The sequence below is a fragment of the Chironomus tepperi genome, unplaced genomic scaffold (assembly GCF_022539635.2).
Source record: "Chironomus tepperi strain 1889 unplaced genomic scaffold, CSIRO-AGI_Ctep_v1 contig_244, whole genome shotgun sequence".
In the NCBI taxonomy this organism is placed as follows: Eukaryota; Metazoa; Arthropoda; class Insecta; order Diptera; family Chironomidae; genus Chironomus; species Chironomus tepperi.
In genome coordinates this window covers 2,827,328-2,854,605 of record NW_027226366.1, presented here as the reverse complement: position 1 = coordinate 2,854,605, position 27,278 = coordinate 2,827,328, and the positions used below count along the sequence as shown (strand labels likewise).

General features: G+C 31.4%; 1 protein-coding gene across 4 annotated transcripts in view; it reads right to left on the bottom strand.

The window, feature by feature from the left end:
- Positions 1-27,278, bottom strand: part of LOC139091376 (protein prickle-like) — a 45,411-nt gene that overhangs the window by 7,347 nt on the left and 10,786 nt on the right. For 2 of the 4 annotated variants that reach the window (XM_070641426.1, XM_070641425.1), the window contains exons 2-4: positions 9,543-9,993; positions 4,670-4,783; positions 4,123-4,251 (exon numbers count right to left, since the gene is read on the bottom strand). In XM_070641426.1, coding sequence (XP_070497527.1) covers positions 4,123-4,251; positions 4,670-4,783; positions 9,543-9,971 — 672 coding nt within the window. In that variant the 5' untranslated portion in view covers positions 9,972-9,993. Of the gene's footprint in view, positions 1-4,122; positions 4,252-4,669; positions 4,784-9,542; positions 9,994-14,525; positions 15,242-18,985; positions 19,048-21,899; positions 21,955-27,278 lie in introns of those variants that run through there. The other 2 variants (XM_070641428.1, XM_070641424.1) reach the window with 2 other exon arrangements.

The following is a 27,278-nucleotide window of genomic DNA, read 5'->3' as shown; positions in this document are numbered from 1 at the left end:
TGCAATTTTCAAAGACGCAAAGGTCTGTAACCTTTTTTTCCTTCTTCTTGCTTCCTATCTTGTCTGCAACTTATGAAGAAGAAAATAGCATGAAGATGAAAGTTTTCATTTTCGCACATTTTTCATTCCGGGAGTTTCTCGTTGTTGTTTAGAATTGGGAAGGAGAAGGAAGCAAGTGTGTTTAATGGGTTAGTGAGTAATTGGAGGAAGGATAGGACGCTTTTGAGTTTTTGGTTTGAATTAAGGAATGCTGATAATGATTTGTTAGAATATTGAGCAAATATCAACAAAATGGCACAATTCTGTAAAAAACTGAGCAAAGATTGCTCAAATTTGATCAAAATTAAGCAACTTTTGGATAAAATTAATCAATTTTTAAGCAAAAATGAGCTAAAATGAAGCAAAACTGGACAAAAATGAAACAAAACTTAGCAAATTCGATGCAAAAGTGAGCAACTTTAGGGCAAAATTGAGCAAATTTGATGCAAAATTTAGCAGTTTTTGAACTACATTAAACAATTTTGAAGCAAGACTAAGCAACAATTAAGAAAAATTGAGCAACAATGAAGCAAAACTAAACAAAGTTGACTAAAAAGTTTGCAACTTTAAAGTATGGCTTTAACCAATTTTGAATCAAAACTGAGCAACTTTTGTGTGGCACTAAGCAACTTTGAAGGAAAAAATAGCAATTGTATCATCAGCCTTGACAAATTTTAATCAAAATCTGGATCATTTTTAAGCAATCTTGAGTATCATTATTAAATTAAACCAAAAAGTGTCACAAATCCAAATCCATTTACCCCAAAAACCGCTAACCCCAATAGAATTCCCTCCCTTTTTCACAAAAGCCATCTCCCAACGCGCCATATGTCATTTAACTTTTTGAAAAATTACCTCGGAAATTTTTCGAACGTGCTTCCGCACCACTTCTTTATCATCGTTGTCATCATTACAGCCTCACTGTATCCTATTTAACGCTTCATATTTAAATATTTTACAATCTACAAGATATTCTCTCTTTATAAATTCACATTCATCTCTCAACTTACAAGCAAAAATATTAATTTTTCATCTCTTTTTCATTCATTATAGCTACGGTGTGTGCTGTAAATAATACAACACGAAACAAAAAAAAATGTTCATCCTATGAATAAATTTTCCTCCTTTTTTCGTCTTTGTTGAGGGAATTTTCATATTTTTTTTTATTCCATTTTAGACGTGATGCTTGAAACTCCAATGGGGAGCATTATTCAAGTTCTCTGTTTTTTTAATTATTTCACCAAGCGAGACGTGCTTGAAAATATGATTGATATTGTACATCTCACTGTTTGTGTTTGATACAAATTTTCTATGACATTCCTTTGCTTTCGCTTCTTCCTTTTTTGTTCCATTTCAAAACTGAATCATTGAGGAAAAATAATATTCAACATTTTTAAAGTTTGGGGTTGTTGGATTGCTGACGTAAGGAAGAAAAAACTCAATGTCCTCAAAAAATATGTACATCATAAAAATGGAGAAAAAAAGGAAAAATTTGAGAAGTGGATCATTACTGGACATGAATTTTATTGCTATATGCTTCTTCTTAATGATGTGGATTTATGTGGACTTTTGGGGGGACTGTCCTGAGAGAGAATAGACTCGAAATTTGTGGATGTTGAAGATTTTAAGTGTAGGAAGATGATTGCATGGCTTACTTTATGATGTAAGGATTTTTTAGGGAGTGGATGGAGGGATGTGAAGTTGTATGACTGTTTAAAGTCTTAATTCTAGTCAATTTTGTCAGTTGGCAACCGACAAGTACAGGTGGGTTATTTCTTTTAAGGCTTTTATAAGTATTTTAAACAAAGCTCTGCGTCGACTTGAAAATTGTATGGAAAAGTTGACTCCACTTCAGAAATACTTTATACAACTCTTTACAATCCAGAAACCTGCCAAAAAATCTATATTTAGTCAGATTAGCATGCTAAAATAATACCCAAAAAGCACACAGCATGAAAAAGTCAGAAAGTGTCTTTAGGTCAGCGTGATTCTAGAATGGGAATGAATAATGCTGAATTCTAATCAAAACCAGATTCACGCTTGCCTGTGGACAATAATTTTCTTCTTTTCAATGCCATGTGCCTTTCGGGATGGATCTGAATATCAATTTTTTGTTCAAAAACTAAAAGCCTATATTAAAGTTTTTTCTACAAGTCTCAAATAATATCCTCACAACTAATGATTTCCTCAATCTTCATCATCATTTATTTATGCAGTAAAATTAAAGTAAATTTCCTCCCAAAAGTCAAGTAAAAAAAGCGAAATTTCATCATCACTTTGGGGCGACATTCAATTTTATTATTTAATTAACCGAATGACTGGTTTTGTGCATTTTCTATATCTCATAATTCAGTTTTCCATCCTCTCCCCGTGTTTTTATGTCTTCATTTTCTCATGACATGAAGGAAGAACAGCAACAGCAACCGAATAACAAAAAAGAATTAAATTATATACTGTGAAAGAAAACAACACAGCCGGAGTCAATGTCTGCAATTGTAATAAGAATAATACTTTCGTCGCCATTTCCATTTCAGACTGATTTATGTTGCCGCTTATCATCATCATGTTAGTGATTATTTTCATTTCTTGTGTGCTGTGTGCTTTATTGCAATTCTTTTCAGAACAAAAAGGTTAACTCATTTTCCAGCTCTATAATTTTAAATCTAATGGAATTGAGAACAAAAAAAATAATGGAATTGAGACAATATTCGAGGATAACAAAAAAGTTTTTCCTCAATGAGATATGAAATTGAACTTCTGCATTTTATAGACTCCGATATCCATTTCAACATCCATCAAATCCCCTTCCACTCAATCCTGAATTTTAAATTCTACACAAAAATTCCATTTTTATTATTTCTGGATTTTTTAAATAAAATTTTCACGTACTTCTTCCCTTTTTTTTCTGTGTATGTCGGTCTTGCTGTGAATGTTGAAATAAGAAAAACATTTTTTTTGAGCGTAGAAAAGTTTTTCTATTTTTCTTTGTGACTTGAAGGATTTTGAGGGAGTTGAATTTTGGGAAATGGAGTTTAAAACGCTGTTTTAGAAGATTCTTTGATGTTGTAGATTGCAAAGTATTTTTTGATACAGTTCTTACAGCTGTTGAAGTATATTTGAGTACAATCGAAGGCATGGACGTGCAATTATTGTCAGAAAAACAAGAAGAACCGTAGACTGACAAGAACAATGGGTAAACTTTGTATCACGAGAACCTTAGATTGTGGTGTTCGAACATTTTAAAGCTTCCTTCAGCTGTTAGACATATATAACGATACTAAAGTCCTTAATATCCAATAAAATGAACCCAAAGTGCACAAGAGGTTAAAATCCGGTTCCAAGCTAGAGTTACGTAGTGTAGAGACGAATTTGACTTGATCCTGGTTTAAATTTGAAGTGAAGCTATCTCTAGTCCTAACAGACAAAGATCAAACATTCATAGTACAATAATATCACTATGGTACCTAAATGCGTTAATTTTGTCTCTAGAGTAGACCATTCTGTAGACCTTTTTGGAACCATGTACCATTCTAAAGGTTTTGAAGGACATTGTTGAATTAAATAAGATATAAATACGTAGAATCAAGTGCTCAGCTTTACTCATTGCAAACAAAACAGACAAAATGCCAACAATACCCCAACCTTTATCAGAAACCCAATTAAATGCGCCAAAAAAAAATAAACTGGGGAACGAGAAATGGTTTTATTTGCAAACATCCACACTTACAATAAAACGAATGTACATGAGGATATACATTCAAACAGGGTGTAACATTTTCATTTTATATTCACCAAAAAGTACGTTTTTCAGATTTTCTTCATGCGACAATAATATAAAGTAAAGATGTTAAGAGATGGGGGGATGCAAAGCAGTATTATTATGTTAATCCGTTTCGCTATAAACGCTCCTTAAAAGACGCTATTTTCGCGAACATATTTTTTTATTTTCTCCCATCGTTTTAAAGGAATTTTAATGTCGTTAGAAGCATTTAAGATAATCTGTAGCTCTATCGATGTTGCTTGACTTGAAAGCCTGTTACTTAGGGGTGAAAGAATGAGAAATAAAAAAGATTTATGACTTACTCCATCGCACTGCTGATTGACTTGAATCTGTTTAACAGAACCGCGACCGAGTGCGTCACGCTTTCGTTGGGCTGAAAATAATCTCAACTCTTTCCGCTCCTCATCCGATAGTGAATGGCAGAAACGAACCTGTAAAGAATAAGAAAAAGTTTATAAATTGCAATTGAAAATCAGGACATGCATGACTGAATAAAACATTTAAGGAGAAATCAGGAACATTTCAATGATTGCCGAAAAATGGTTTAGCAATAAAAAAGTTGTTCTGATTTTTTTTATATGTTCAGCACTGCTAACATGTAGAGGTCATTTTGCTATAAATTTGATACTATAGAAATGTGAACCCTCCTCCATTTCCTAATATTATTAAATTTCCTCTTATGTTTCATCATATCTACGTGACATGAAAGTCAGATTGATTTTTAAGGCAGTTTAGAGAGCAATAAAAAATAAAGATGTCGACCTCTTGCGTCTAAATTGCGACGAACAAAGAAAACTTTTCAATTTTGGCAACTGCCAAACATAAATTAGGAATCTGTGTATATCCTACCTCATTGTCGTGGGGCGGTAATTGCTGTAGAAGTTGCTTCACTCGATAACGCTCACCAACGCTATTCACGTACGGCACTTTGTCTTCGGGTATTGCCGAAAAATATAAATGAACCTGCATGTGTGGATATAAAAAAGAAATAAATTAACGACTCTTCTTAATTGATTCTCACTTTCATTATTCTTGGAATATTGAGCACATAGAGAATGAGTGAAGTTTCCTGCATCTTTATTTACGATTACGATTCAATAAAATGTAAGTTAATTGCTTTCTGCACTTCGTAAAAAAAAGGTGTTCATTAACCCTAGGAATATAATTGCTAATGTTTACAGTTCATGTTGCCTTCTTTACTTTTTAATGTATGTTATTGTTCTCGTTATTATTGTTGAACATTTCTCCTTTTCGGAATTGGAGCTGAACTCAGAGGAAAGTGGCGAGGAGGAAGAATAAGTGGAGTTTTTGAGTATTGTGGGATGAGGGCGCATTTTTTGGGGGAATTTGATGCTTTTTGGAGAATTAGCGAGCTTGAGTTGATGCTTTACATGATGGTTTAGTCCTGCAACTGTTCATCATTATTATATCTGATTGGCTGACTTCCGGGTGTCATTAGGGTGTCGTCAGAGACAGTAATACATTTGATTTTGGAAAATGCCAAAAGATTGCTGGTAATTTGGTTAGTTATAGGTGAAAATTGACGAAGATCGTGGATTTTAACCGATCTTAGTAGTTAACTAAGTTAGAAGACGAGTTCCAACACTAAAACATGGTAATATTAACGATCCCTGCCATAATCTACAACAATCCCTGAATGACCCCGAAGTTAACATCCAGACAAACCAATAATAGCAATCAACCCACCTCACAGAATGTAAAAACGCACAGACAAAAAAGAGAAACGAAAATGAAATGGAAATTGCGATGCAAAAGAATCGAAATACAACAAACAATATTCATTAAACAAAATCGTTGTATCCATTATAATGATAACAATAATATAGCGAATAAAAATCACGTTTTTATTGCGTGTTAAAAAATATTAACATAAGTTTCACTCCTTCAGGTTTGGTTCTGAAAAATAAGGAAAAACAAAAAAAAATGCGCGTGGAGAAAAGCATTTATGGAACAACAAAGAAAAAGGCAGGGAAAGGCGAAGAAAATTTCAAGAATTCTCGTACTTTACTTTCTAATTTATATTTCTTGTTCACTTTTGACTATTCAACCCTTCGCTCCTTTTTAGATGAGGTGAAATTTATGCTCTCGGTAAACACACAGTGCCTGTATGCACGCGATATTCCCATGCCGGTGATGTGGAAAACTTAAATGAGAACTTTCTTTTTTTCATTTTCGTGAAAATTGATCATAACTTTTACTTTTTTTCATAATTCTATTGTGTGATTACATTCCTGCACCCTGCCTGAATGCCACTTTTTTATATTCATATTTTCAACCATAGTGTCTTATTTATGACTTATAATGGCTTTAATTACTCCCTTAATGCATTATTTGACTATTTTTTACCTTTTTTCTTGTTTATTTATAAGCTTTATGATACTTCCTGAGTGACTTACAAATCGCACTCATCTAATAAATCAACATGTTAATAAAGATAAAATGCGTATGCCTTTATATTCACTTACATTTTGCCGTCTTTTTAATTGTACTTTCTCATAAAAATTTATTGTTATAGTCATGATTATGACTGTACTGCTAAATGATATTTTTGCTAAATTTTTGAGTAAGGCTTTTGGATAGTTTTAAAGGAAATGGAACTTTTGGGAAGGAAATAGGAGCTTGGAAGTAATTGAAATTGTGGTTGAAGTGTCTTTTGGAATTAATATTAAGACATGATAATTACAGAAGCATATCATTTTGTTTTTTGGATAGTTTAGAGACATTAGTGTGTCATTGTCATGTCTGTAATTGTTATTGTTGATAAAATTGATGTTTTTTGTTTACCTGGTCCAAAAAATTGATTTTTTAGCTCTCTTGTCGTCTTCAAGAATTGAATAAAACTTCAGACCTGAATTCTAACTTAGACTAATCTTAACAGTGGCTCTAAAATGCTTTTGAGTGTCACTATAACTTTTTCTACTTGAATATGACTAATTTTTGACGACAGAATCAAAATCAGACAAAAAATGCACGCCTGCATCCTTAAACGAGCTATAAGGCACTGTCAAAAGCTTCAGGATTGCGAAATTTAAAATGCAAGAAATGCAGGCTTGTGATTCTTGACCGAATCCTAAATTTCACTTTAATTCAGTGATTTTGTTGAGTTAAACAATCAATAAACTGGCAAACTTTCATAAAAAATTGATTTCCCAGCATCCATTAAATAATCTACATTTAACATTAGCTAAAAAATTCACAAAAATATAATTTAGTTCCCAAAAGATCAAACACTATTCATTATTAATAGTCTCCTTCTCCTCTACAATCCAAAAATTAAACAAAACTACAAAACATTTTCTCCTTTTATGAAATAAACACCAATTCAAACTCATTAACTATATTAGAAAAAAAAAATATATCCATTTAATTTTCAATATTAACCAAAATCAGAATCTGATTTAAAATTATACTATTCATATCCATTATACATTATTCATCGTGTATGATTATGAATATGAAATTGTTATTATGCCTTTTATGAGCTGAAAATGTGTATATTTTTGGGATTTTTGGAAACTTTTTTAATATTTATAGAATTTTAATAGAAGATTTTTAATGAAAAATTTTTCAATCTTTTTGGCATTAAAGTTGAATGAATCATTTACCAAAAAGAATTGCAGTGATTAATTTAGCACATTTCAGAGGTGTATTGAGGCTTTTGAATTGTAGGAAGGCATAACTTGACTTTAAGCATTGATAAAACTTCTCAGACAGTGAAATTAGGCGATATTCGAGATATATGTATTGAGTTAAGTGGTATTCTTGCTTTGATTCCCAAGTCTGATACATTTGAATCAGGCAGATTCATAATTTTGAATCACAAAAATCACAGAAGCTTAGACAGAGAGCAATTGGATGTTTGATGATAATAATTAATTCCTATTGATCTATTGCGAATCATAAAGTTATGGAAATGAGGTCTTACAGCTTTTGAGAATGTAAAAGTATCCAAAAAACCTATATTTGATATCAAGCCCTCTTTATCACGTGTTCCACCTCCGAAATCCTCTGGCATATCTGAACAAATCCTCAAAAACTGAATTTCATTCCCAAATATCCGTAAACTTACAGTTCATCATTAGCAAATAAAAAGTGGAATTGCTCGTATCATTGAGACAGACGCAAAGCAATCTACAATTTTGCCTGAAAAACCTCTCAAATGATGATGACGATGATTATGGTGATTTTCATTTGCAATTTCATCTTTCCTTTCCCTCATCATATTCATTTTATTTAGATTTTAAGTGAGAGTAAGAGCATATAAAGGAGATGTGCGTTGATTGTGGATGTGGTTTTTATTCGGGTGAGCAATGGAATGTGAAATGCTTTTATTTTTACTAGTAACTTAGTGAGGCATTTAAAAGGAGGAGACAAACGACGCAAAAAAAATGAACGGTAGAAAGAAAGAATTAAAATTGTGCCTTGAAGGTAACATTTTATGTATCATTTTTTTGTGCTGCTTCCAAAACCGCATTTTGTGATATTATGGCATATGTATATGTACGTATTTTATAGAGAGGAAAGATTTTTATGAGACTTTTATCTTTTTTTGCCTTTTCAGTTCTGTTCTGTCGGTTTTCACTCTCCTTGTCGTTGTTGCCTCTTTTTATTACACAATCATACGTTACTGTACGATTATTAGGGATTCTTGTGTAGTTGGAGTTGTGAAAATTTGTGAACGGTAGCTTTTTATCGTTTATCAACCTTACAGTCATGCAGGTCTTGTCTTGCTTGTCGTAATATAAGATGTCGCAGTAATATAAGATGATTACAGGCTTGATAAACTTTGTTAAAATAGCCTCAATTAGGGTTTACTGTTAATTTGCTTGATTATTTTCGTAAAAGGGACATAAATGAACGATCTGACATAATTTGGCTAGTTTTTAGTTAAATTTGATCGCAAAACTGACTGTAAACTTGCATTAAGCTAGCTGAACTTGGATTATTAGCATCTGCGTCACATAATCCTCTAAAAAGTGAGCATCCTCAGATCATTTTACTCTTTCCAGCATTTATAAAGTCAGAATGTCTCCCTGCATCACTATCATCGCATCCACGAGAATCCAAAACTACAAAAAAATTCCCGATCCATTGAATTCTCTGCCATAATATCATAAACAAACATGATACACATATATAGCGGTTGGTTGTCTCATTGTTACAAGAATTTTTGGGATTTTTTTTGCGCCTACAAAAAGGCAACAAAAATTTTTTGCTTGCTCAGTTGAATGTCTAATAAATTGTTTATGTGCCGACTATTATATGTGATTGTGATAGATAATACATAAAGGCTGCATTACCCATACAATGTATAGATACACATTTTTTTTTGAACAATGAAATGTTTACGTCTGCAAAACTGAGAGAATATTTCCATTGCTAAATACCTTAAAAAGGGAATATTTGCTACATCAATGGCGTTAACTGCCTCATTTCATGACTATTTTATAGTCATCAGTTGCATGCGCAATTTAATAATGCTATCTGTGTGTCTTATTCTTTATTCATTACATTCAATTTCAATTTAAATGGAAATGAATGAAAGACGATGGAATGTTTTTTAAAAAGAACTCATCATGTCGGATCATTTTTACCCGCGATGAGACTTTTTTGCGTAATTACAGCGATTTACTTAAACATCTCTATGTGCTCAAAAGTAATCATTAAATCAATATGCATGTAAGCTGCATAAATCAATTACCTGTTCTGGTCGAAGACCTGGCGGTACCCATGTATATTCCTCTAAAGCACATCCACTATCGTCATCTGATTGAGATTGTCGTTGATTATCGAGATGATAACCTCCTATTATGGCTGGATGTCCGTGCAATTGACTCGGATGAAAGTTTTGTGGGAGAGTTTGATGTACAGGGACTTGATTAGGAGTTTGTTGACTTAATAGATTACCGCCATGTGATGCATTCGTACTCGGATATGGAAGGGTTTGTGAATTCAATTGATTGCTCATCGTTTGCTGCTGTGGCTGTACAAATTGTAAATATTTTGATGAGGACGGTAAATTTGGATTAAGTGGACTCTGTTGCAAATGTTTATGATGGGATGGTGATTGAGTTGATGTTGTTGGATACTCATTAAAATTCGGTTGAATTTGCTGTTGATAAGTTGACATTGGAAATGAACGTATGACCGGTCTGAAATTAGACATAAAAAAAACCAAATGAATATTGTTGTGATGTGATGATTGAGTTGAGGGATTAGTCAATTTCACTAATGTCAAATGCAAACATGGTGATGGCAGTAAAACCACAAAATAATATTTTGGCATAAGCTTAGTGAACATACTTTTTGGGATGGGGAAAAATGAAAATTTGATTGAAAATTGATTTTGTATTTTTAGACGATTAAATGACAGAAAATTGTTGTTTTTAATACTTTGCATGAGTTTGCACATGACAGGTTGTAAGTTTGTTGGAAGTTTTGGTAAAGTTGGAGTGGTGTAAATTTGATATTATTTTTGAGTGGTTTTGGAGTTGCGCTATTGGTTAAGAATTGCTGTTTTTTCGATGGATATTGTATAATAACCAAAATTTTGATGCTGTTCTTGTTTATACTACTTGATGGTTTATTTTTAAAGATTGGTTGCATCCCGAGCAGTAACAGGTAGTTGCTAGGGCACTGCAACGACTGACTTGGTCATCATTTCAATTAAACTACTCTAACTCATCAATAGAAGCACCTTAAGTCACTCTATAAAGTCATCCAACTCTGTCTACATGAAAACAACCCAAAAATACCAGATTTAATAAAATTACTTCCAAACCATACCCAAAAAAACATAATATATCGATTGATTCCAAACATGCACACATATCTGCCACACAATAAACTTTATAACACCCTTTACAGTAGTTTCTCGACCCATCCATAAGACGATTATTAGGTCTGTGATAGAAATAACAAAAACAGGAAGTTTTTCCATGAAACTACTTTATTTCACATTTGTGAGCAATAAAAGATGATAAATTATGTAATTTCTTCCATCAAATTTCATACCACAAATTCCTAATCTCAAAAGTCTTGTATACGAGCGCCATAAAAATGTGTACAAAAGGAACACAAGAAATTTATTTATGATATCGTGTGTATATTTATATAGTAAATGAATGAAGAATGCATTCTAAATTACACATTGATCCATAATTTATATATACATTTTTTATATGCTCCCATTGCACAATGTAATAGTATGAATAGTGCCCACCTGTTGATTCAGCTATGAATTGTACTTACGTACATGAAAGTTCATGTGAATTGAAATATTAAATTCGTCGTTTATCTAGCACTGCGTTTTCATACTTTACAGATTATATTTATGAAAGCAAAAAGTGACTTTCATATTTTTTTTATTCATCTCATTATTTCTTGTTATTATTATTGTATAACATATACATAACATGACTCTATGAACTGCCCATATTATGCCAGAAAATAAATTTAGATTTATACTGAGAAATATTAAATTTGTGGATTGTTGTGGATGATATGAAATGAGGTGAGGTGAATGAGGCGCAGTTTTTGAAGCATATTGTTGCTGAAGCTCATTAAGGATTTTATTGCTGTTGTAAGGCACAACTTGACATGAACTGATTGATAAAAGACTTATTGGGACCAATTCTATCGAAATTTGCATATTTAGAGTCAAATTGAGTGTAATTTGACAGAATATTTCTTTAATAATCATTTTTAACAAGCTGGACCTCATTTTGTTATGAATTTGAGTCTGCAATCTTTAACGCAGTACCAACATTGTACCAAACTGGCTTTGGTTACAACAGATAAGCTTTAACAAAAGGGTGGTACACAGGTTCTTAATACAGAGTTGAGTTTAAGGCTATTATTGGATATTTCGAAGATTGATCCGATTCAAAACATCGGGAACCAAATTCAAAATCAATTTTCATTCAGACCATCAGACAAACCAAGACCATCCAACAACCTTTCTTCATTTAACCCAAAAAATTACCCCAGAAACTCTCACAATACAACCGATGAAATGATTTTTATTTTTTTAAACGTTTTATTTTTCAATTCTTTATTCTCATTTTTTTCCATTCTCACTTCCTTCTGGGCTCTTTTACCCATTCTATGACCCGATTCGATTTTTAGATCAATTGAAAATTAATTTTATATTTTTTAAGTAGAATTGAGTTTCTATTGATAATAGTGTTGAAATGAAAAGGAAGGAAATCAAGCGTAACCGCACCGTTCATAAAATAATTCTCGACTTCTTCTCGACTGCTTTTGTGGATGAACAAAATTTTTATATAATTTTATGCTGCACTGCATGAATGAAGTGAGGGTTTAAAAAAAAGGGATAGAAAGGCAAGCAGGTATAAAATTTCATGATGCACTTGTTCCACTTGATGATTTTTCACTTTTTAACCTATCTCGTAACATCAAAGCAAGAGGTAACGAACGCATGTATCTGTTTAAGCTTGACAAATTTTTATATGGAATCAAATCTTATTAAGCATGTATCAAAGAAATTCTACCGGCGATTTTAAGTCTATTAAATGCTTCTTTTCTACAAATTTTCTATGTAATCGTTTCTGATTCTGTGAGAAGACCCTCGTCTGCTTTCATCCTTATTTCGAGAAGCCATAACGAACTAGACACAAAAATTGATACTTTTATATCCATTTGTAAATCGATTACACGTCAGAAAAAGGATAGAAAATTGAAATGTCGATAAGAAGATTGACTAACATGCCAGCATATTTGTTTCTACCAGGCACATCCATTAGTGTCATCGACACAGCCAAATATAACAATTAATCATCTCGTCTAACTGTAAACTAAAACATTTATGTGATATACTGAAAAATTCTTAAATCCATTTAAGGCTATACAGTTTAGCAGATAATCAATAAGTAATTAAACAAATATGAATTAAATATAAAATGTAAGCATTGTGCCTTCAAAGCACGTAAAGATGTTACAATCGTCTTTAATTAACACATTAAATAACTTGTTCTTTCTCTTTTTTTTTCTTTCAGCTTCTGCTTTCTTGGAATGAGCAAAAAAGAAGCAACTTGCAAAGACAATTCTAAACAAGAGGTTGTAAAAAAGTGGAAGTAAGATGTTGAGTTGGGTATGGAGCGTATTTGATGATAGATTCTGATGCATAAGTAATTAAAAGTTGTGCATCTTTGCTGATTAGGTATCTTAGTGCCGGATAAAGTGTCAAGGAGGTCTATTGAGTCAGAACTACTCCCCGGGGTTTGGTCAATGGATACATGTAAGGAAGTGGAGGCTTAGCTGCAATAGCTTCTCAAGACTGAATAAATTAACATACTTGAACTAATAAATTACTATTTGATGTCAACAGATATGCTTCCGCGATCATCTAAACAATATCAACCTTAAGCTAACAACCTATCAATACTGTTATTCTATTCATTTTCTATTATTATGCAAATTTCAGTATTTTATAAACATATATAGGTGTTATCACTAGCAATTATGCATGATTAGATATCGACCAAAGTACCGTTGCGTATGCTTTTGTATAAACATGTGGGTAATTTTGGAATTTGAAGGAAATTAATAGCTAATTGCTGAAGTATTTGTATCAGACAGAAAACAGTTTAAAGGAAACTGCAACCTATATTTATGGAATTTCATCAATGTATTGAGGTATGGAGTCATTATCAATCAATATAATTTTATTGGACAGTGATTGGAAGGAATTTTGGATGTTATGGATGCTTAAGGGCTTAGATTGAAATGTTTTGGAGAATATGAACAATTTTTGGGTTCTTTGGGAGCATTTTGAGGATGGAGATTGGTATATTTCCTCGCAAATTGCCTCTGGAATTGAGAAAGGTCTTTTCTCTAGTTGCCTTGATATACCCCTGTATGTATGGCATATTTTAAAGACAAATGATCTAAAAAATCATCTTAATTGGTGCCCGCATCATGATACATGAGAATATTTCCAATCTGAAGTATCATTTAAGCAAGAATGTTCAGATTCTGTATGAAATGTATCTGTATAAGACAGAATAAGTTATAATATTCAGGTTCTGAGTTACATCCATTCTCCAGTTACTCAAATCTTCTCCAAAATTCACCTTACAATTCAAACTCATCTCCCAACCTCAGCCAACTAAACCGACACCTCAAAAGCCAACCACAACACCAACAATCCAGAAAAACATGCTCAAAACCATGGCATGCTGTTCTCTGAATTGCCATTTATTGCGAACCTTTTAAGCGACTAAATTAATCCATATTGGTTGCTCATTCATTTGTACTCACGATCATTTTCGCGAAGCAAGCAGTAAAAAAAAGAAGCTTAAGAAGAAATGAGTTAAAAAAGAGAAGAATGAGACACATTGGAATGAATAACATAATAAAAGGTAAACATAAAGCAGTTACAGCAGCAAGAGATGAGCACAAAAAAAAAAATTGTTTAAGAAATGCGATACGATTTAAAAAAGACGCAGAAAAAAAAGGTGAACTGCATACTTTTTGTTGTTGTTGTGTTTAGTTCCAACAGAATGAAAGAATGAAAATGTTTTATGGCAGTTTAATGTCTCTCTCAAAATGCGTGTAACGATCGCAAATGACGGAATTAAAGATATTTAATATTATGCAGTGAAAATTAAATTGAGACAGACGGTGCAGTGAGAGTCAAATGATGATGAATTAAATGACTTACGTCTCATTAAGATTTTTATGTTCACTACGTGAATCAATGCCACTATCTGATCCATTTTCATTAACTTCATTAATACCGAAAAGAAATGGATCGTCGAGGATGTTTATGATGCTTTTTCCCGGCACAATTGGATCATCACGTCGATTTTTAAGGCTGAATGTGTCACATGTGCCATTTTCAATAACCACAGGACTGTGGAGTTTAGTCGGGTAAATAATTTTCGATTTGCTGCAGTCTGACTCGGTTGACATTTTATTGTTATCATTTTGGTAACCTGCCAAACGTTGTGCAGCTGCTCGACCGTAAATTTGACGATAATATTTCTCTTGATTTCCATGCAAAAAACACACTTTCCACCATTGCTTACATGCAAGCAAGTTTGCTGTTTTTGGCACTGAGTCACGTTGTGTTATAATCATTTTAAAATGATGTGCTTAAGACCAGCTTTTTTATTGTTTCTTATCTGATTCTCTGAGGAATTTTCTTTCACATAAAAAGTTACTTTTTTTGAAAGCATTAGCAATTAATGCACAAAAATGATAATTTTGACTCAGGCACACACAAAAAAAAAATCAGGTTATATTCATTGCTAATCACTTTAATCTCACAATTCACTTTTGAGATTTCTTTTCATTTCCTAGTTAATTAAGTTGCTTTATTTTATATTTTTGAAGATTTCTTCTCATTTCTCTTAATCCACAAACAAGATTTATCGATGACACTTTAATGCCTTTTAAATTGGCCTGAAAATTTTCCTCATTTGTTGCCCATTAATTCAATAAAATTTTTGCACTGTTAAAATGAAACTTTAAATCACACGGAAATAAACATTTTTTTCTTTAATAACTGACATTTGAATTTTAAATTATTTTTTATTGTTCGGTAATTAAATTTTCTGATTGAAAAGGTTTTGGAATTTTAGTTAATTAAATTTAACATTTGATTAATGTTTATCGATATCAAAAGATATTATGTGAGTAAATCATTGTGATTTAGCGCCGATTTTACTATTAAAAGTCATCTTAGTAGTGAAAAAGCTATCGGTGTTTTAATCTGGATGTCTGCTTAAGATACAGACAGAACTTAATATAAGCAGATGAAACTTTGTAGTTTTTATGATTTTAATTTTAATAGCAGGATTTTCTGCTGGTTTGTATTAATGTTGAACTATAAAAATTGTGATAAATAAATTGTTATTTGACATTAATGCTGTCTATTTTAGATAAAAATTGCAATTAGAATCAGCAGTTCTTACACATTAATGTAATAAATTTCATTAATGTATTCTACAACAAATTATTTACTCTCAAGGTTGATTTAATTAATGTCGCTAAGAAGCAGGAGATATAGGATTACTGAAGAAGAGAAGAGGCAGCAGCTGGCCGTGAAAAGTTCAGATAATTCAGCAAAATTGTCAATACTTCCAAAGAACTCATGAGAAGAAGCTGTAAGGTAAACTGCCGATCGAGATAGTATTACAATTGGAATCGGGAAGTAGCAAGGGGGAACCAGCAATAGAAAATGGTCCAGAAGACATCTATTGGAGGCCGAGCATCTCAGTTGATCGCTACGATCAACTTATTAAGTAAGTCAGTATCAATACTTGAATATTCTTGGCTTCCTGAAGGAAAAATTGAAACAATGATGCTGTCCGTGTCTTTATCACCTTCTGACTACCCAGCTATCCTCAACAGCTAGTTAACCACAGTTAACCTAGCCATTCAGTCACTTAAGTCATTTCCCCAATTAACTCTTTACTAATAAGATTACCATATCCAGATAATTCTTCATTACAGTTCAAGAATTATTTGCTTAAGAACCTCATTCCCAGCTTCCGTTCTCATGCTAATTCTGTTCCTATTGCCATGAAAAGCTCATTTATTTTTTTGGCAAAATATTTACAGTACTTTTACTCAAATTGGACCATTTGAATGAATCATGACTTTTGAATAACTTTTATCACTTTCGTTAATCTCTCTCTTCATAAAGTTTTGTCTTGTTGCTGAGTTCCGACAGCAAATTCATGAGAAATTAAACAAAAAATTTAAATGAAGTCATTAACTTCTCAATTTTATGATTGCAATCTTGTAACAGTTTCAGTGTTTCTTTGAATTGAGTGTAATTTTGCTGATTGTAATTTTTGTTGACTGCATGTTTTATAATTTGCATGAGTTTTGGCTGTGCTTGCTTTGTTGTGATATTTATGTTTAATTTATGTAAAAGAGTTTGATATTTTTTTCGTTAATCTTAGGCAGGTGTGTGTGCTTAACTGATGTGTTGAGGTTTATTTTTGGAAATTATTAAGAATTTGGTGACGAAAGAGCTGAGATGGCAGTGTGCTTAGTAAGAGCTGCTTGGGGAATTTGGTTGTTTTCACTTAATGGCTGTCAATTGATTCTTAGCATGCTGCCGAATCGGCGCTACTGTGGCAAATACTTCAATGTGTATCGATTGAACATATTTGGAATGAATTGACCAATAATGCTTAAGAAGGATGATTAGAGCACTTGACTATGTGAAGGTAGCTCCAGAATATCACAGTTTAGCAAACCCTGCCTATAAATTGTCACCATCGAAATAATTTTTGGTGAGAAATTTTTAATCGTTTGAAGAATTTTCAGTATATTTAAGTGTAAGTCCATATAAAATATGTGTCACCTGCCATCTTAGCGGCATTCAAAATATCCTCAAGAAGAAAACGTAAAGAATACAAAATTGAGAATTTATGGTACAAGATATTCACAACCCTAGGAATAAACGGCTTTCCTTACACACATTAAAGCAGAAATTATAAGCTTATAAAACTTCCTCACACTGAACATCTTGTAGAGAATTTTAATTCCATTTTATTTCATTATTATTATTATTTTCTCTTGTCGTAAAATATTCAAATAAGTAAGTCAATTAATATGTAACCGAACAAGATCTTCAGCATGATTGTGAATAATTTTTTTTAACCTCAAAATAATATTCAACAAAAAAAAAGTTCAGTTTTTAGTAAAATGGAACTGAATGTAAGAAAGAGATGGAAATAGAAGTTTAGTGCACTATAAATCTCTATAGAGAATTGATTTATAATTTTATAGCGTCTGCTTTAAAGTAGAAAACTTGTAAATTCATGGAAATTTTAAGACTACTAAGACCGATTCCATAGTTGGAATTTATGCTGCTCACATATTTTCTTGTTACTATACTAAACTAATATTTAAATTGCTTTATAATGCATTATTATGTTATTTATTTAAGATTTAAAATTCAAATTTGTCGTCAGGTCTATTAATTCTAATAAATGTTTAAATCCGCTCGAATTTACGGCTATTGAGGAGAATGGCTTGTTCTTTTGGCGTTGAGATTATTCAAATTATTTTAATGGAGATGTTTTGCTGGTAGATTATTTATTTTTTGGTGGAATTTATTGAATTGTTTTTTGTGAATTTATTGAACTTTTTTTCATTTTTTTGGCACTTTTTCAATTTTTTTTTGAAGTTTAAGTTATAATATTTTGAAATAGATTCACTAAATTCGAAACTGATTACAATTATTTGAATTCAATTTTCAATATTGTCACAGTTTTTCACTTTATTGTCAACGTTTTTAAACATATTCACTGTTGAAACAAGTCGAACAAGATTTATGATAAATTTTAAATCAAGGATTAGACACTTATGCTTATTAAATAGGATGGAATTGAAAAATTAAAATACGAGTTTATAAAATTAAATTTAAGATTTTTAAAAATAAGTAAAATGAATTTTTGAATATTTTTAAAAATTTATTAAGTCTTAAAAATTTAAAAATCTCTTAAAAAATTTTAATTTGAAATTTCGAAGATTTTTAATAAAAAATTCAAAACATTTACAAAATCTAAATTTAAATTTAAAAATTTAAAATCTCAAAACAATTTTTAAATTTTTTATAAGTCTCAAAAACACATCAAAAATTCCATCCCCAAGCGTCTAACCCTTGCCCCACTCTCTCCAAAATTCATAAATTGACAAATTATTAACTTGTTTGTGAACAATCAAAAAATATAATAATCGACTGACTTTTCCCGATCACGCTTTATTCGCAACTGTGTCAGTTTCGATTATTAAAATTTTAATACAACATTTAATAGCAGCAGGTACTTGTTACATGTAAACAATAACTTATTTTGATGGTATTTGTGTTTATGATCTTTCACCTGTGTATAAGCGGGGTTGTGTGGATTTAAATCCTGCACAAAGGGAAGTCTTTTGAGGTGAGAATTTTGAATTAATTAAATTAAAGAAATGAAAGCAAAAGCAGTGCTGATAAAAAAGTTTTTATGTTCAGTCATTTAAATTCTTTATATCAAGTGAAATTATAGTCGATAAAACCAAAGCTGAGCCTGTCTTTGTGTTGCGGCTAGTCAATACAGCACGAATGAAGTATGAAAGGAATTGTGCAACTTCATACTACATTTCATGCAAAGTTCTTACCATCTTTTTTATGTCTGTTACTGTCAATTAGCGTATGTGAATCCAAAAAGAAATTAATTTACCTGAAACGATACGAAGAAAAAAAAAACGAGAAATTATTGATTACAATCATGCATCTGGGCAAAGAATTCTTATATTTTTGTGGATATATACATTCATGGACATAAATTTTTGAATTTCGGCATGAAGGGTTTAAAACTAAATCACCGGAGGTGGTCCCATGTTCTTTCTTTGAATTTATATATACAATATTTTTATTGTATTATGCTGCTAATGATTTCTTTGTATCCCCCCATTTATTTATTGTTCCTTGCAATGCTACCTTGGCCTTTTCTCTCTCTTCACAGATCGAGTTTCATTCTTCTACCTTCGGACCTTATCAATAAAATTTTGTTTATCTGAATAGCTTCCATGAGACAGTAGGAAGCTGACTATTAAATTTCCATAAAGATAAATATATCCAACAATAGTTTTGAGTGTGTCTCGTAATGTTATGAAATTTATTTTGACACTTTTTCGATGGAATAAAATGTTTATGAAGAATTTTGGTAATTTATTAAATGACTTGTTGAATATCAATATAAATTCTATGTGGCTTTTTTCCAGCTAGGCTTTTTTTGTGTTTTACGAGTTTTTGATTGAATTTTTAAGATAAGGAGTTTTCTTTCTGATTTGATTTGTGGATGGTAAATGAGACACTGGCGACATTGAGTAGAGTTATGTTGAGTGAATTTTGCAGGGTTGTTGGTAGAGTTGGTGATTATTTGGGATATTTAAATGAGATTCTAGGTATACGATTCTAACAATTGATGATTTTTTGCTGTGATTTCTTTTTTGTTCCAGAATATCAAGCGCTAATTTCAGCTATCCTATTTCTAAAGCTAGAATATTGAATTAGTGATTGTTTCTCCCAATATCCTAGAATTCGCAATTTCTAAGAGGCATTTAATCAAATCAGCAGGACCAACAACCTAAAGTGAGCTTTGGGCTTAAGCTAGCAGTCGCATTAGCTTCAACAGTACCATAAATACTTTGCATAAGGACCTCATCAAGGAGTACATAGAGTAAGTATCAACCAAGTACGAATTCACTGGATTTAGGAGTCATCTAGCTTAAAATATGCTAGTTGCACAAATTTTGCAAGAATTTAAATCTGAAACCTAAATCTTACGTTTTTTATCATTCGAAATGTCTTCAAAATTGATTTTGTTGACATTGAAGGCTTGTCTGGCTTAGAAGACTCTAAAGTCTATACCAGCCTAAATTTCCATTTAACATCAACCCTGAATTCTTCTCCTCTACCTCTGACATATCAGATGACAATTCACGTAAAAAAATGTTTATATACATGCACGCTGTTATGTATGAGCACATATTCATTCACATAAATATTTAATGTGATATAGGAGGTTTAAATTTATTCAATAAATATTTTAATAGCGTGACAGTAAAAAGACACTAAAATTTCGGTTGTTTATGATTATTATTCTTTGATTGGGAATCAAATTTCCCGAAGCCTTTCAACTGCTTATTAAAGCACAAGACATACAGAAATCGAATTCCTTTACATCTTTCAATTCATCCGCTGTTCTTTAATTTTATTTCATTATTTTCCACAGAACTCAAAAATGCTTTAAATTTACGAAGAACTTCGCACTCATTTTCAGCCAAAAGGAATGAGTTTTTCGACTGTTAATGTCTTTTTGTGGCGTTTATTGTCTCAAGTTTCATTGCCATTCGCCCGAAAAATATAGATGAAAATTTTTTATATATTATTATGATGATTGAATTTAATAAAGACGTGTGTGAGCGCAAATTGGCACTTTTGGGTTTCATCAACAGTGAATTAAGTCATTCTATGGGTTTAAAAAAATATTCAAATGTGGCTAGCTAATTTTCAATTTCCTCAATTCTATGGTCCGATAAATTTACATGTTAATGATATTCAACATCAAAAAAATGCTCGGAACCACCAAGAAATAAATTTTTTGCGGCGTCTTCCTTGTGATTTTTTCTAATTTCAAAATCCAATATTGAAATCCAATTTTCTCACTTATTTTATGCACAGTTTGATTAATTTTCTATGTCGGTTATTTCATTCCTTTCATTAATTTATTATGCCAGCTTCCAAAAAACACCTCAGCATATACAAAAAGTCTTTTTCGACAGAAGATTTAGAAGATAATAAATTTCTTCATAAAATAGTTGTTTAACATTTTCTTATTCGGATGTACAATATGTAACAACACATGTGACAGATGATAAATGTCGTATAATTAATTTAAATATCTTATGTGCTACTGTCTTTCCTATGCTTATGCTTTTTCCCACTTTTACTGATGCGTTTGGTTTTAATGAAATTTATGAAAAATTTTTATGTATTTTTTCTTGTTGAGGGTTACTGAGATGATCTTTGTTGTTATTATTTTAATGGGTTTTATGGGGAGTCTTTGAACTTTTAATGGGGTTGGTTGTTGGTAATTTGAAAAAAATCTTAAAATTTGTTATTTTTTTGGAGTGTTTGGTGAAATTAACAGAGATTGTGTCATATGAAATATATTTTTGAATTTAAACAGCCTGAAATGAGCTGTAAGCAATAAACAGTCAAAACGCTTATTAATTATCTAACTTGGGGTCAAGCCCTACTTCTATATTGACGAGACTGGGAAGAGACCATTCAATTTTTAGGGAATCATTCATTTATTGCGTTATAGAATAACGAGAACTTTGGTATAAAAATCCAAAAACAGTTCTAGCGGTACTGGAGGGGATTTAGAAGCCTTTAGGTTTATTAAAAAATTCAGAATTCTGAAGAATTCATTTTTTTAGTTGGCTTTTAAGTTTTAAGAATTTTTGTTCAAAATTATTAATTTTGCAACAATATTTGTCACGTTTTCTGTTAATAATCACTTACTTTAATTTCTATCCAAGTCACGAATTTATGTTTTGCGTTTTGCAAATTATTATTTTTATTTCAATTTTTTAAAATTAAATTCAATTTTTTTTGCAATTCTTCACTAATTTAGATGATATTTTTTTACACACAAACAGGTATTTTAACTTAAATTAATAACAAGGAAGTCCGTGTTTTTTTTTATCCTAACTTTGATATATTTTTTGATATTTTCTTATTATTTCTTTGATTTTATTTATTCACATTCAATGTTCAATTCACGACTTAAATTCCTTTATATCCTCAATTTTGATTTCCAAACTCTTCAATTTCCATGTCATTTGCCATTACATTTAACAATTTTTTTCAATCTTAATTTTTAAATCACAAAATTCAATTTAAAAGTGCTTAAAAATTCACAATTCTTAGAATAAACATCCAACATGCAATGACAAAAGAAACTTGAATGTAAACAAGATTAAAAAACGACACGAAAATTAACGATATGTTGCGTGTTCAAGGACGAAAGGAAAACTGAGGTCGAAAGGATACAGTCATGGATATAAAAAGAAGAAAGAAATTGCAAATTGAGAGGAAAATTCAATTGAGAGTGAAAGTGGAACTGGAAGTGTTGAGGGATGAGTTATGTAATTATTGTTGATAATTATTTCGGTGGATTTATTGAATTTTGAGGATTTTTAAGACATGCTTGAATATTTGAAGCTAAACGACTTGATCATCATAGTTTTAAGCATGTTGCATAACTCAAAGGAGCATAAAAATTGCCATAAAAACAACTGGAAATGTTAAACACAATAACTCTCTTAAATTCTCAACTTTCCAACTGGATGTTACTGGAAGTCGCTCTCTTTTCCAAACTCAACATTCCCAACTCTCTTTAACTGCCTTAAAAACACTCATAGATCCACGATGCTCCTCAATAATTTATGGAAATCTTGAGATATTTAGCATATTGTCGTAATCAAATTTGTTAATGAATAATAATTAAATATTTTAGCAAAACGGCAGTAGCTTTTGAGCATTCAACTTATCGTATTCGCCACTAAATCTGTGATAAAGACTTGAAATTACTGAAACATAAGACAAGCCGCTATAACGATATAAAATTAATTTTCATTTAAATGAGCTATAATTTGATGAGCATTCATGTAGGTCGGCTCATCATTCGGACATTTAATTGCCATGCTAGACATTCTCTTATTAACACTGAAAATTCGATTTTTATCTATTTTTAGAAAAAATAAATTAAAGAATGTATTTTTGAGGATCTAAAAATCATTTCCCATGAATTTTTTAAAGAAAAAATGTAATTACTTCCCAGCGACGCTCTAAGGAACTCATCGAAACAGAAATTTATTTCCTTTTACATTAAAGAATTATGATTGTGCATACATAAATTTTATGCAAAGAAAAAGGAAGGAAAAGAAAGCACTCGATTGGAACGACACAGAGAAATAAGAAATAAAAAGAATTCATTCTTGAATGATAGTCACTCAAGCATGAATTTGATGATCGTGAGTTCTCGATACCTACTCTACATCATCTCTACTATTACAGGTGCATGGAAGAAGATGAAATTATGGAATATTTAGCATAAAATAATGGTGATATTGAGGTGCAGAGATGGTTTAGATTTTTCAGATTCTGAGTGAGCATCAAGTGGATTTAATGACTTTTATTGATTGCTGTTACTCGAATTTGACGATAAATACACTAAATTTTAGTTCTAAGCTATTCTTGGTATTTTCTCTACCTATTTCAAAGTGACAATTCTGTAAGCGTATCAAATTTATAATAAGTTCCAATCGATTTCATCGCTAATCAAGCATGTTGATGGTGTACGTTTGAATATTTAAGCATAAACATGTAGTGTGGAGACAAAAACGTGGATTTTGGTGATTTTTAGTCTTATTTACCGTTCTTGCGATCCATGTATTAAGCCATAGTTTGGTTCAATTGCGGTAACCAACGGTAGAGCTTTCTTCAGACGCCGACTGATGAAGGCCATGGATCACACTTGATATGCACGGCCAGCGAATAAGTAAGTAAGTAGTTCTATTGCTGACTATAACTTGCCAATTGTCAATACAAAATTCAATCCCATTCCTGGATCTCTAACCTTAAATAACCAATTTTCTCATCAATTCCAAAACATCTCACAACCCAAATTCTATCCAGCAACTCTGACTCATGAGAACAATAATGAAAAATCGTTAAAACTGGTGGGAAGTCATAATTGAATTATGAGATGAAGAAGCTAAGAATAAATTAACATTTTACTTCCCATTTTTATTTTGTCTTAGTTCAAACTTTTTTGAGCATAAAATAACTTCTTTTAATATTGTTATAATTTTCTGGAACTAGCTATGAAAGATGAAAAGTTAAACATAAACAGACAGACATAATGTAAAAGTTTTGTTTACTTCTACTTTTTCACTATGTACACGTCAGGAACGAGTTGAATGTTTATTCAGTAAATATTTTTCTGTTTAAATTAACACCAAGTCTCGTAATCTCACATGTGCACATACATATGGGTTTGCTGCTGCATACGCACTAGTGAGTTCATTAGAACATTTTTATAGATCATTTTTTTGGAATCTATCTCGCACTTCTTCCTATTCCTCGTTTTTATGAACACAATGTAGTCATTAAGGTGTAGAGTACAGGAAAACTAGAAAATTTAACTGCTAACTGCTGAGAGCATGAAGAAAATAATTTATTTCGTAGCTAGAGCCGCTCTCTTTACCTATCAAGATCTTAACTTCATGCGCGCACACATAAACAGTGAAATATGTATTAAATTCCTAAAATCCTCGAAGCAAATGAAGAACTTTTTTTTCCTACACTCTGCTCGAATCTCGATAAAAACATATTAATCTTCTATAGCATTTTATAAAGCTTAAATGTATCCGCGAGGCATCGTGCAATTTTCAACTCAGTTTAATACTCTTTTTTTGTACATAAGTGAAAGCCAAGCCTGTTTATTATTCATGCATATGCATGGCAGTCAGGCCAGGAGAGGAGAAATGCCAGACAAAAGACTTGATAACCGTTAATGAGGGCAGAATGAGAAAACAATTGAATAAAAAGTTTAACAGGAGTCTTTATCATGGTCACCGAGCTATTTTCTCTATCCATTTTTATGCCCATCAGCCTATTGCTAATGATATGAAAATTTTTTCACAACAGATAACCAGCTAAATGCCATTTTATTATGTTTACTTAACTATGCTGCCATAGAATGGAATATTATGTATGTAGGCTGTGAGTCGATAACGAATTTCATTAAATTCACGATTTCTATTGTTCCCGACTCGATTTCCATTTCGATTGACTTTCATTCATATTTCTATTATTAAATTTATGTAACACTTTGATGCAACTTTGTTGTTGGTAGGAAATCATTTCATAAAAATCTATTAAAATTGTAATAAGTTTTGAGATCTTGAAAATCTCACTTTTCTCAATTCTCACATGCACACGGTCATGCAATTTTCTTTAAAAACTAAATTGTCTATTTTAAATTGGAAAAGATTGAGAATATTGATGGGATATTCACACCGTTGGGGAGATTTTGTTCATTTTTGGATCGAAAATCAACGCTTTAAGTTCAATTCTGATCAATTTTGATTGAAATTCATCGCTTTAAGTTCAGTTCTAACTAATAAATCGTCGCTTTGAGATTAATTCCGATTAAAAAGTCGTCACTTTAAGTTCAATTTTGATTTTAAAATCGTCATTATGAGAACAATTGACTGACGTCACTTTAAGTTCAATTGATTATTCAAAATTGTTGCCTTGTTGTCTATTCATCCACGACGGTGTGAACAGATCCATTAAAAGAGAGAAAAATATAATTTACCACAATTTGAAGAAATAAATTCATCTTCGAGAATGGCAAAAAAACAAAGTAAAGAAAATAAAAAACTATGAAAAATGTTATTGAGTCACGAACTGAATGTGGTTTGTAGCTCAAAGGCAAAATGACGATGATTTCAATGTGCAAGTTGATATGTTTTAGATACCAGAAGCCAATGCTATGTGAATGTTGTGACTGCATTTAGAGATCATTTTAATTTCATCTGAGATAATAATGGAAAAAAATTCAATCTTCTTCTTATTTATTCAGTTCTTATACATATTTTTTCAAATTAATGGAGGGAAAATAAGTAGCAATTTCACTGCATTAATCTTCATGCTATTGGATGTTTATTTTACTAGTGCATCATTCCTTCAGGCGCCTTCTCTTCCAGACTTATTTTGCATTTATTTCGCACGTGCAACGGTATATTCTTTTTTGCCATCTCATTTGTATACGTTCCAATGTGCTCAGATCACATATTGTGAAATTATTAATTAAATATATCATGCCTTTTTTATGTTCCATGTACTAATTAGTCTCGGTGAGAAATTGTCGTAACTGAGCAACGCCATTAAAAATCAAGTTTTATTTCACTTTGAATTGCAAAAATATCTCTAATGTCTCTGTTACAAGTTTTTATTGCTGTATGACATTTGTGATTACACCCAGAGGATAGACTGCAGATGGTTTGATGTGAATTCTTTTAAATCAAATTGATGGTTGGCTGAGATTCAACAGGAATGTTGATTTTTGACTCCGAACTTCCTAGACAAGCAGCCACAGCCATATCCATCAAAATTTATCTCAATAAATTCCATATCTCAATTTCATGTTGCTACTGAATACTGCTGAACTTTAAGAAATTTAACAAATAACCATCTTAGCAAGAGAACGGCTTACTTAAACGAGAACACCGTAGTTCACAGCTTGAATCATCAATATGAGTAATGGAAGTCATTTAAGAATTTATCCAACAGTCTTATTGAAGATTGCAAAAATTTTCGAGAATTGAAGTCATTAAAAAACAGTTCAGAATTAATTTGATATAAAAGTAAGTCCAAACAGGTCTTTAAAAAGTCTCACTTAGCGTTTATGACGTGTAAGAACACAAGCCATGAAAAAGTTCCATAACATAAAAATTTTAAAAGGCAAGAACAAGTCAGCCTTGATATTTACACCAATTTATTTGCCATTTTGCCACTAAATTTGTTTTCTCTTCTACAAAATGATAGTAATTACGTATTGCTCGGGCATCGAGTCAATAATTGCAAAAAGCTTAATATAAAACGTATTTATTCTTACTGTACATATAATCAGACTTATGAATATGATGATAGTGATGATGAAAAGGGAGAAGGAAATCGTCGTGTAAATTCTTAATGGATTCACTAAAGTGATAAAGGAAACGACAGTGAAAATTATAGGCTTTTTACATCCAACCTGATGTGTTCTTTCTTTAAAATACTAAAAAAATTATTTACCGTCATTTATCATTATCAGCTGTCATCCACTTG